Genomic DNA, 12,508 nt, shown 5'->3' with positions numbered 1-12,508 from the left:
GACTGCTAGGCTTCTTTTCACTCCTATCAGTTATCTTCACTTATACTCAGGTTAACAGCTCCTGGACAGTAACAACTGCTTTTGTCCAGATCATTTACACAGCCTAGCAAAACACATCTCATTGCAACATACTACCAATAATGTAACTCCACAGAAAAGGAAGAGAACTGAACTGACTGACAAAAACTGAAGTAGTATTTTAATGCAGCCAAGTGAGCCAAAACATTACTTCCATGTATGCATCATTACTGAACAATGCAATTTCTCCCACACAAAATCCTAAACAGAAATCTCAGCAGAACTGTATGTACATACGTAACTTGTTGGAAAATCACAAGGCTCAGGCATAAAGCTGTCAGCTCTGACAACAACATATGGAACACTAGATCTCTTCTGAAAGCTTGGGAGGGAGACATCAACAATTACACACTATGCATCTCCTTCCCTGTAAACAAGACAAACATGTAACGCCATGTGGGGTTTTTTTTAGCTGGTACTTGTCTGGTCACCATACCTTGCTGTGTGATGTGGCTGTGCAACTCCTGAGTTAGACTGTCATGTCAAATGAGTGTTTATAAATACCAGGTATTCGTTTGAATTTAGTGTATTACTTTAGCATATAAGTCATAGCAAACAAGGGCTAACTGCATCGGAGCACTCATTATACAGGAGTGCTAGGTTTTCCTTTTCCCGTCAGTAACACAGAAATAGGTATTTACATTGTAACATACTTCGACTAATAAAATAGATCTGTTTAGATCTGTATTTCAGACTTATTACAGCATTTTGGTACTCCTTTCCTTTGAAAAGGGGCAAAATAACTAAAAGATAAAGTCACTAATGAATCAGTGGTAGGTAGGAACATAGTAACTCTGAACAAAAAGACTTTAGGCAAAACCCCACCCTGAAGGCTTGGCAAAGAACTTATTTTACAGGTATCCTAATGAGTTCTAAGTAATTTTTTTTTCTGCAAGTCAGAAGACTGAGAACATACATTACATACGTGCTCAGGCTGTGCCATAAAATACTATAACTTCTGGTCCACAGATTATCTTCTTCTGTGCTTCTGAACCATGCTGTTAGTCAGGAAAATATACTCAAGATACTCAAAACTGACAACTATCTAAACAAACTAAGATTTGCATACAACAAACACATTTAGTTACCACATATTACAGTGCTAGTCTTAAAATCTTTCATGTAAGATTTGCAATGTCAGGACACAGGCCTAACCAAACACCCATCTACAGTAAAGAGTAAACGTTCTTTTATGAAAACAAAGAACAACATTTGATGGGAAGAGAAAAAAATTCAAGATGTTCAATCAATTTCACTGTGAAGTCAGCTCATGGGAATTAGATCAGCAGCACTGAATTAGTACTTTTAGCAGTTTTACAATGCATTTGGCATGGTAACAAATAATTCTCAAATGTCTGATAAGTCTACTGTCAGACTTTTAAAAATCCAATTCAAAGCAGGTAAAGCATTACGATAACACCAGATTCTAAGTACTTGTGCAGGTGAATTTGCTTTTTAAAGCTGACCCAATAGCTTGCTCCTATCAAAAGAAGATTCTACTTCCCATCCCCCACTTGCCTCTCTTCTTCACAGTCTACTTTGATTCCATGTTCCTTCTGGTCTCAGGTGCCCTCTCCTCTACTTCACTGGCTTTAGTACTTCTCAGATCCTTCAACAAACTAACTCAGCACCTGGCAGAAAACTACTCTGTAGTCTCTCTTGGAGTAATTTACTGAGATTTATTGAGTTGAATCAGCATACCACAAGAACAGAGAAGCAGAACAGGAAGGAACACAAAGCTGATGGGGGGAGGACAGAAAGTGATAGCATCCCCCCCCATCAACACTAGCAAGCTGATGGTGCAGTTCTTCAACTCCCTTCAACAACACAGCTGATGAACCTCCTTAATTTAAGGTGGGTGACAGCTGAGAGGTAACTCAAAACGGTTCTCTGTGTATTCTTTCAATGCTGGTAGAGTTCAGCCTCTACAGCACCTCATCCAACAGTGAAATCATGGACAGACAGGCATAAAGAAACAGCATTTCACATCCCTAAATGCAATTTTTAAAGTTTCCAAGCTCAAATAACGGGAATTTTATTTAAAAGCTGAAAATGTCCAAAAAAAAGCCCAGTAGAGAGAACATATTTACAGTCCACTATTAATAACGAAAGGCTAAATAAGATATCAAGACAATCCTTAGATCCTGTATCATGCACACTTTTCCTCCTACCTTAACAGCAAATACAGTAAATTACAAGCTATTAAATCACTTTCATAACAGAACAGTGTATCAGGGAAAAGCAATTTATATGAGCACCAGGGGAACACAGACTTGCATTCAGTGGTGCTAATTGTTTGGATTGGTTTTATTCCTGTTCTTAGGGAGAAATGAATGGAAAAGGATACTCAATTTAAAAGTTATAGTGAAATAAAAACCATGCATGATAAAACACATTTGAAATTATACGTACCATTTACCTATTTATTCAACTCTTCCAGAACACCTCCAATATTGCAAGTAGTTTGGGATTTTTTTTAACCTCCTCCCATATGTGAGTATTTTCTGAATTATACTACTCTGAAGTGACAAAATGATACAATTTAATATTTGGACATCTGATGATCATGAACAACTAATACATTACTGAAGACTAAAGATTTTAGGCTCTGAAGCCACAAGACTATTTACACCATAGAAAAATTACAAACTTTTAGAAACTTCTGGACCTGATCTACAGATTTTTCCCCTCGAAAGTTTCACAACTTAATTAATACATTAATTTATTTTTCTTTTCATTTCTTCTTCTTCTTCATTTTTTAAATTTCTTTACAACAGATATAAAACATGCAATGTTTTTTAAAGTTCAGGCTTTCTTTTAAAAAAAAGAAAGCCCTAATCAAAACTAGTTCTATTTTAAGCATGGGGTTCAACTAGAAAACACAGTAAGGTCCCTTCTAACATAATAATCTATGATTCTAAGTTTTTGAAAATCTTTTACAACACTCTCTCCCTAAAGTAGCTCAAAACAAGTCATGATGCAATACTGTTGCGTGAAAAGTTGTGCTACTATCAATTTTAGATGACCCACACAAATTGTCTGCAAGTCACCACAAACAAATGCTAACTGTTTATTTAAATTACATTTTTCAGATAAAAAAAAAAACCAACCAAAGCCATCCAGTTCCATCACACCAATATCACAGCATTTTTCCAAAAGAAGGTCAGAACCACTTGCCTACAAATGCATTTTGAAAAGTATTGTAACAGTAGATAATAAACATTTTGGGTTGTTTTATGCATTTAAGAAATCAGAAGTACTCAACTTCCTTTAAAACAAAATTTAAAGATTTGCTGAATGACTGGAAGTGTTTTTTAACACCCTTCCAGAAGCAAATCCTAAACAAAGAAGTCCACCAAGTGTTCAGATTTGTCTGAATGGGTAATGTTTGCCATTAGTAATCCAAAAAACTCACAGCCATACATTTGATATTACTACAAAAATATTACACCCAGAAATAAATAGAAAGGAAACCCAGAGACAGGGTCTTACCAATGAAAGCAACTTTCTTAGAACTGAAAGCTTTTGTGACTGGTGAGGGGAGTCATGCCGATATATCACCGGTGTTCTATTTTTATCTACATTTCCAAAGTCCGGCTTGCCAGGGAAGCTGTCTTCTCATCAAAACAGATACATACACATTGACTAACTCGGTGATGCACTGTATCCTTAAAATACCATTTTCCCTCTCCTCCTGTCCTATCTTCCTTCTCTCTGCACCGTATTTCTGACGTCTAGGTTTTCATCTCTTCCAAAAGTGAAGTTTGGCAGATACATCTTTTGTTGGACTGAGCCCTAACTTCAACTGAATTTTTCTCCAGTAACAGCAGTATCCTGGTGCATTGCAATGCTATGTTTCTAGTAATACTAAAAAGTAAATGTTAAAAGCACATCCTCAAAAACAAAAAATGTAGTCATTTCCAGAAATCTCTGCTTCTCAATGCCTTCTTCAGCTTTGTGGTAGCAATATTTACATATGTAAAGCACACAATCCTCCCTGATATTTGTAGAGTGTCTTGTCAGGTTACGGAAGGAAACGTAAAAAGATTAAATTATTAGAGTGAATCTGATTCTAAATTCCAAACCTGCCTGGGTAATAACACTATGTCAGCCAGAAAAGGAGAGGAAAAAAACGTTACTGGCTTAAGAAAGCAGTTTCAAACAGCATTTACTTGAAGGGAGGACATTCAATTGAACAGAAAAGATAATGGTGAAAAAAAATGAGAAAAAATATGCAAGACAAAGGTAAACATGAAGAAAGTACAACCCAATATCATCTCAAAAAGCTAAAATATTAAGAAAGCTGTGAATCCTGAGTAGCACGATGGATTATAGAACATGTATTACATGGGTTGTTCACATCTCTTCAAAATATTCTGTCATACGAAAATGCTGTAAATGGGTACCAAAAATTTAAAACAAAAACCAGGAAAATTCATCACTACATCTACGGAAACAAGGTGAGTATCAAGTAAAATTATCTCAGCATCAGAATACTCTCCCAAGTAAAAGACATAAATGGTTCCCCAATCTCACTTTAGGCAGTTAAAAAGACCATATATTGCATTTTCTTTTTTTTTTTTCCCTCTCCCAGGTATTTGGATAAGGAAATTAATTATGAGGCTGGCAAGCTGCTGTCTTCAGTTTCTAAACATTAAGTCCAGGCCGTCTAACTAATACTGCTATATTCTACAGAACGTGCTTTTACTTTTCATCTAAGATTTAAGTTCTGTCAAGAAAGATCCAATTTTTCAAGTCAATGCCATTTTCTTTGTGTACATGTAAGTTGCCCATGTTTTGAAAAAATGTACATTGTTTTAAGTACTCTGACTTTTGGATACAGCTGCAGTAGTCATTGTCAGCTTGCTCTAGTAGTAGTAGCTCAGTACTAGCCAGAGTATCAATACCATGTAGGTGTCTCTCAAGAGCTTGGAGGCTACCTGCCTGTTCTACAGAGCATACCCTACAGCTGCTGACACATTTTATTTTGGTTAGTACTAACTTACAGTACTAGTTCAGCACTTAAACAGCTTATTTACAAAGGATTTAAAAATCAGTGTTATCTACAAATAATAAGTAGAAAAAAAAGCATTCCAACAAAAGTAGCTTGGATTTCCCAAATGCTCAGCATTAGTCTTAACTCTACTCTCCTCATGTTAATAGGAAAAAAAACCTGCACAGTATTTTATTTTAATCCTCTGTGCTCCCAACATTTAACTCAAAGTGTTCTGTTCCCTCATGAAACACCGTATGTATTTTCTAAACCTAATTACTGCAGTTCATATACAATATTCAGTCATTCCTTCTTCTTGTATTTAAGGATGTTACGTTGGTTTTGATGGGAACACTACTGCTGCTAACATTTTTTTCTCTGTTACTGGAACACTGAATACTTTTTGTAATGTTTTATATTTACTTTAGCATTATTTTTGAGTCTGATGTTGAAGCTCTCCTTAAATCTCATTGTGCCTAGATGCAGATCACTGAACAGCAACCAGTCACAACACTTTTGGAAACCTTCCACTTTTGTTACAGTGCCCCACTACCTACCATATAAACATTTACTTTAGAACTCTATGCATATGGCCAAAAACAATGAAATAAAATTCTCCTAGTTACTGAGACAATCCTGAATATTATTTATTACTAATATATTAGAACAGCTTCAACAAAACAAAATATTACTGGATATTATTTACCTTTTTTGATATAAAGAGAAGTGAGTGACAATATTTAAGAAATACACGCTGGAAAGTAACAAATGTGAAACTCCATGACATATAACTGAACCAATTCTTTGCCACTTCCTCTAATTTGACAAGCATATGTAATTCATTTGAAACAAAAATAAACTTGCCTACTAAACATGAAAAAGTAATTTAGAAAAAAAAATTACCTGATTAATGAAGGAAATAAAGTGACCAAATAGCTTTCCAAAACCCTACATTTTCTTCTCATACAAGTTATTACTGTAACAAAATAGATTTGTTTTTCCTTAGCCTTTCTAGCTCTTTGAATCAAAAGAAAATTAAGTCAAGCAACACAAGATAAAGGTTTTCAGGACTATTCTCATACTTATCAAATACATCACTATACAGGAGATGGAGATTAAAAAGAGCAGTAGGTCTTCACTTTCAAGGCAGTCTTAAGTCAGCCACTGAAGATAAGATACTTCCAGAATTACTTCAACATTTAATCAGGCACTTAAAAGTGTTTTGAACTTTCATATTAAATAAAAATACTTAAAAGAAGACACATAGAGCAGGGATACAAAATGGTATTTGTTTACCTGCAAACACTAGAATTCATAGCTTTTATAAAGGAAAAAGAAAACCAAAGAAAGCTTCTGACTAGTATTATACCTGGCACTCAAGATCCTATAGACTGTCATCCACAAAATTTCAGTCTACCAGGGCAACTAAGAGCTGTACAGAACAGCAACAGGGCTGATAATTCAAAGATGCTGAAGTAGACATGTAAAGTACAGATCCGCTTCCCAAACCCTCAACTCTCTATGCAAGAGCACATAAGGAATATGTGTGGCTGGGGCATGACTAAGCCACCCATCCCTCCTGATCACAATTTAAACTAACACCACTTTTTATTCAGGAAAATATTCCTTCAGCCTTTTGAGAACACAGAATGGACAAGAGATACAGCACCATTTTTGATATTACTAAACTCACAGAAATTTACAAACATGTACACTTAGCCTAGAGCAACTCTTCTATATGTAGGAATAACACAGAGGAGAAACTGGCAAGACAAAGAATACAGAGGCAAACTTTTTCTGCCTTCTTGACACAAAGTTTAGTGTTTTGGAAATACTGCTCAGGAAGCTGCAATCCCAAATAAGGATTCAATTATATACTCTCTGTTGCAATAACATCTTTTTATCTTTTAACTGAGTACCTGAGGATTTTTTTCAACAGATATAAACTTAATGAACAAGTTTTTACTTTAAATTACTCAACTACTCCAAAATTAATAGTTTTATTTGAAAAAAATAAAAGAAGTGCTATTTCAAAACTGCAAATCAGGCAGAAGAAAGGAATCCCAGGTCACACAGTTCCTCTACAACTATTTTACTTACTCATCTTGGATCTGTTTCTACTTGCAACATTCTTATGGTTTATTAAAGGACTAAAATTCAGACTGAGATAAAAATTACTGTTACAAAAAGCAACAATTACTAACTGCTGTGAAAATAAACTGGCTTGTGTGTAACTTACGAAAAGCAAGCAATGTCCAAGCAGGGGATGCCTAAAACAATGAACATGAGGTTTGGTTGCTCACTTCGCTTTTCCACCCCAAAGAATACAAATCAAGAGAAATTGCAAGCATTTCTCAAGTAATAGCATAACTGCACAGGGGAATTTGTCCGGGGAAATAGAAGAGATACATGAAATAACCATAAACCAGAGGCACATTTTAAGACACTAAATCAAGGTCTTCGGAGCTGGACAATTTTACAGTAATGAAGACCCTTCACATTCCCTCCTAGATACCATTCTGGTTACCAGTGCTTCTCAGACACTTCCTCTTTTCCCAAGAAATTCTTGTAAGAGACAAAATTGTTTAAAATTGCTTGGCTCCAACATTCCTGCTATCAGCTGACAGAATTCCAGCACAGATGGAAAAGGAAATTAAGTGTGAGATACTACATGGACTCAGTAGGTTTTCTTCAAACTACAAAAACCTTTACTTCAGAAATACCAAGCAGTGCCCATCATCCACTGCTTCATTTGCTTAGAATTGCAATGACAAAGAGTATCAGTACTTGCTTAAAAGAAAGACACTTCCTGTAGACTAAGTAAACCCATAACAGGTAAGGAAAAGAGAAACCTGAGAGCCAAGAGGCAAAGAACAGGTCATTCCAATGGTTTCTTTTCTTAAACATGAACTACCTTTAATTAAAGAAGGATCGACTTACACAACTGACAGAAGTACAGCTGTACTGACTTGAGGTACACTACCAGACTGGTTACCACGGGAAAGGAAGGTTGTACTGTAGTCAAATACATACATAGGCTCTGCCATTTTATCTGCACCAAGTTCAGAACATTAACAGAGAATAAAATGATGTAGCTTAGAGAACCAATTTATTTTTTTGCCAATAGTACTGGTACTAACAAAACAGAAACTGAGATTCTCCAAGAAACAAATAGTTCTTTCTCAGTAATTCCTAACTAGTGTTTCCTCAAAAACACCACATCCCTCGAGTTAGATATCCAGTTCCTAAATGCCACATGTTTAACAGGAGCTTCTTTTATCCTGCACAGCTCCTTGTAAAAACGGCTGAATTGAAGGCTAAGTCTAATCTAAGCAGACACTCTCAAGCATTCATACAGTCAAAAAAACTATGAAAGATGGTATGTTTTCATATTCTGTAGACTAAAACTACTGTTGAATCTTATCAGACTAATTTCCAATTGTACACTACACAGCAAGATTTAATTAAGTCCTTTAAATAGACATTAAAAAAAAAATCAAAATTACATACCCTAACGCAATAGTTCGGAAACACACTTTTACCTGGCAATGCTATACTTGGATGTTCTTACCATGATTACATCATTGATACTACAATTTTCTCATACTCAGTAACTCCAGTCACCAAGGAAAACCTTGGCCTGAACTCTACAGACTCAAAACTATGCCATCAGAGAGCAAGAAGATATGCTCACACCCCATCAAGCAAAAAAACGATCACCACCACACATTTTTTAAAAGAATATTGGCAGGCTATACGTGGTAGCTGAAGCAGCCAAACTTGACCTATATCCACAACAGAATTAAGATGATGTTTGCAAAAATAAAGAATAGTGTAACCGGATTCATACTCATAGCCACACCTTGATAGGTCCGGGTACATTCTGGACGAAGGCCACTGATGCACAAAAACAAGTGCAGGATTCTCATTTTATACTGGGGAAATCTGGGTCCTCATACAACTCAGTCCATGAAGACCGAGAAGGTGTAAAAATTCTCACATACTGATGCTAGAAGTTAGTTCAACGGACATCCTCAACTACTCTGTCTAAAACAGTACACAGTGTATGTAAGAAAGACATGAAGTGTCCTGCAATATCCAAGTCTTGACAGACAATATCAAGAACAACAGAGCAAATACCCACTAGGACCAGACAGCTAGCTCTTTTTAAAAATCCCAACTCTAATAACTTCTCAGGTAAACAAAAGTTGTACTTATTCCAACTCCACTGGAAAACATAATCTCGCTATATAAATACTAGATTCAGCACCCAGAGCCCGTATAAACCTCGAATTTTTTGGTCTCAAATGCCTAAACTGTACTGTCAAAATAAACACCACACGTTGCTGCTCTCATTTAACAGAAAAAATTCAGACCCCAACACATCCTGGTGGAAGGCAATGCAAGAACAAATATATGGGAGCAAGACCTTGCCAAATCCATCGGTATTTATTTACAAAACACCCTCATTTGATTGCACAGAAAAAGGTACTGAGCCACACTCAGATGAGTAGGGAAATCTGCACCTCCTTAAATCCTGGCCCCAGAGACCTTGGAAAGGTTAAGCCTCATCTTTTCACTACGGAACAGGACAACGAAAACAAGGAAAAGCACGACTAAAAAAGATGTCACAGATTAAACTAAATGCCACACTAAAGTGGGGGCATCTGGACCAGGCAGTAGCCTCACCTCCTGGATGCGCCGGCGGGCCCTCTGGAGCACCTCCTCGTACCCCTTCTGTCGCAGCTCACTCAGGCTCTCGTAATACTCTTCGGGGTCGTCGGTCTCGGTGAAGAGCACCTGTGAAAGGATCTTCCAGCCACAGGTATCCAAGCTGTGAACCAAGTAAACTTGCAGCTTGTAGCACAGAGCGTCCATCTCCTGCTCGGACAGTTCCGGCGCTCCGAAGAGCACCGTCCACATGCCCGAGGGCTCCTCGGGGAAGGCAGGCAGGTAGGGCTCCAGCTCCGAGTTCACCGAGCACAGCTGCTGGTGCACGGCCCGCAAGTCTTGGAAAGAGAAGAGGCCGGCCCAGCTGCACTCCTCCCCCGCGGGCTCCGCGTCGGGAGCGCCCAGCTCGCCCGCCCGCGGCGGCGAGGGCGGCAGCGACAGCGCGGCGGCCACGTCCTCCTTCCCCAGCTCCAGCACCTCGATCTCCTCGGCGGCACCTGCCGCCTCCGGGCCGCGCTGCGGCCTCCGGGCCGGGCTGCCCTTGGCGCGCAGCGGGCTCTTGGGCAGCGCCTCGGCCCGGGGATGGGCGCAGCCCCGGGGCGGCCCCGGGTCCTTGCGCACCGCGGGGCCGCCGGCCTTGGAGGTGGCTCCGGCCTCGGGGCCGCCGCGGCGCAGTTCGCGGGATCCGCTGCGCTGGCGCTGAGCCGTGCGGTTGTGGCAGGTGATGGCGAACTTGCCCTCGATCTCGTTCCAGGCCACGATGAAGGCGAACTTGTGCTTCTCCCGCTCCTGGAAGGCGTGCGGCCTGACGGCCACCCAGTCGGCCTCCAGCGTCTCCTCCAGGGCGAAGGCGGACATGGCGCTGCGCGGCTCCGCACACGGGCACACGCCACCCGCCCTCCGCGCTCCCGTCCCGTCAGCTGCTCCGCAGCCCCGCGCCGCCTTACCGCCCACCACCAGCCATCTTAGCGGCCGGGGTATGAGGGGGAGGGTGCGCTGCTTCCCCACCGGAGTGACGAGGGAGAAAGGGCGGACGGGAATCGCCTCCTCCCGCTCCCTGCGCGGGACCCGCCGGTCACGAACGCGGACAATGAGCGGCGCCCCCGCGCAAGCACCGCACGCGTCACGTGGGGCGGGATCTGTTTACAAGCGGCGGCGCTGCGGCAACTCCGCGCCGGCCCCGCCCCCCGCGGGCCTGCGGCAGCCCCGCCCCCCGCGGGGCCGTCTCCCATTGGCGGAGGGCGGTGGGCGGAGCCTCGCGCCCCGGCCACGCCCCTTCGCCGCGGAGCCGCCACGCTCTCGGTCCCTCGGTGGGCGGGACAGGACGGCGCCCCGCCCCTTCCCTCGGAACTCCAACGGGGCCGTTCGGGCGCCCCCGCGCTGCGTGGTGCCGAGGGGCCGCTAGGGGGCGGTGCGCAGCGGGTTGTGTGGGGACGGTTCAGAGGGGGCGGTGAGAGGGAGGTGGTGTGGGGTGGGAATGGTTCAGTGGTTGTTGTGCCTCTTAATTCTGACTGGGGATTGAAGCGAAATACTTAAAAGATTAGTTGTCAGGAGCACCTAGCGGCACGCCGTGGTTAGCCTGCAAAACAGTGCAGCTTCTGTGACGAGTCCTATCGACAAGGGCATGTTCTCAAATAGCTATCCGAGGCAGTTGCGTACTTTAAAACTGAAGGACACTGCACTGAGACCTGGCCTTTTGTGCTCGCATTGGCCAGTCCTTCTTGGGAATTTTCAGTGCCTGCAGTATTTTCCCAGGTTGCCAATTTTACTGCAGAGCACGTAGGTTTCAGTGAGGTTGGACAGACAACTCTCACAAGCTTGTCTGAAAGGAATGATCAATCCCCTATGATTCCCTCAAGGGAAGCTCTTTCCTGCTGCCCTTTGGGATATCCCATTTGTCCTCATGTACAAATGAACAAAAATATTTCTTAGTAGAACAAACCCAAAATACTTGCATCGAAAATAAGATTGGTGGACAATATACATTGGCCCATATGGTGGGCTGACCTTGTCTGGATGCCCCTTTATCAGTCCCCCTTTTCAGCTTTTCTCTCCCCTGAAAAGGGAGAAAAAGTAAATGGAAAACAACCAGTAGATTGAGATAAGGTAGTTTACTGAAACAAAAGCAAAAGGTTGCATACAAGCTAAAGGAAAAAGACAAAGATTTTGTTATCTACTTACCAGCAGCAACTGATGTCTGGCCATTTCCTGGGAAGCAGGGCTTCAACACATATAACTGTTGTCTTCTGTTTTCTCTTACATCAAGACAACACCAGATGACACAAATGCCATAACTTGCTAGCAGTATTAATTATTAGTATTAAACAGCTCACTGTAGGGATGAACAAGGACTGCAGGAGCCTGCATAATAAATCCATCCGCATCAATCCTGGGCAGAGAAAGGGGGATGTAGTCCCTCATCATCTCCACAAGATAGCTCCCCCAGCATGGCAAAGCCATCAAGGTAAGGGCAAAAGAGTCATTGTTTGAATTAATGTGTTCCCAAACTTGGCAAAATAAAAAGATAAGCAGCTGACAAACTTAGTATCCTGCAGGGGAGCTTGCTACTTAATAACCACAATAATGATAGCATGCATGATATAAAACTGTCATTGTCTCACCCAATATTGGGAGCAAAAAAGAACTCTGGTGGCTTGACCTTGGCTGGATGCCAGGTGCCCACTAAGCCACTTATCACTCCCCCTCCTCAGCTGGTCAGGAGACAGAGAATAAAACGGAAGACAACTTGTGGGTTGAGAGCATTTT

The 12,508-nt window shown here is 41.2% G+C and overlaps 1 protein-coding gene across 1 annotated transcript in view; it reads right to left on the bottom strand.

The window, feature by feature from the left end:
- Positions 1-10,684, bottom strand: part of JMY (junction mediating and regulatory protein, p53 cofactor) — a 67,564-nt gene extending 56,880 nt beyond the window's left edge. Inside the window, exon 1 of the mRNA XM_082301025.1 lies at positions 9,761-10,684. Within this exon, the coding sequence (XP_082157151.1) occupies positions 9,761-10,600 (840 nt within the window). The 5' untranslated portion in view covers positions 10,601-10,684. The remainder of the gene's footprint in view (positions 1-9,760) is intronic.
- Positions 10,685-12,508: the final 1,824 nt, after the last annotated feature.

The sequence above is a fragment of the Coloeus monedula genome, assembly GCF_965178545.1.
Source record: "Coloeus monedula genome assembly, chromosome: Z".
Lineage (NCBI taxonomy): Eukaryota > Metazoa > Chordata > Aves > Passeriformes > Corvidae > Coloeus > Coloeus monedula.
The sequence above is the reverse complement of the archived record's forward strand: the minus strand, read 5'-3'. Positions and strand labels throughout refer to the sequence as shown.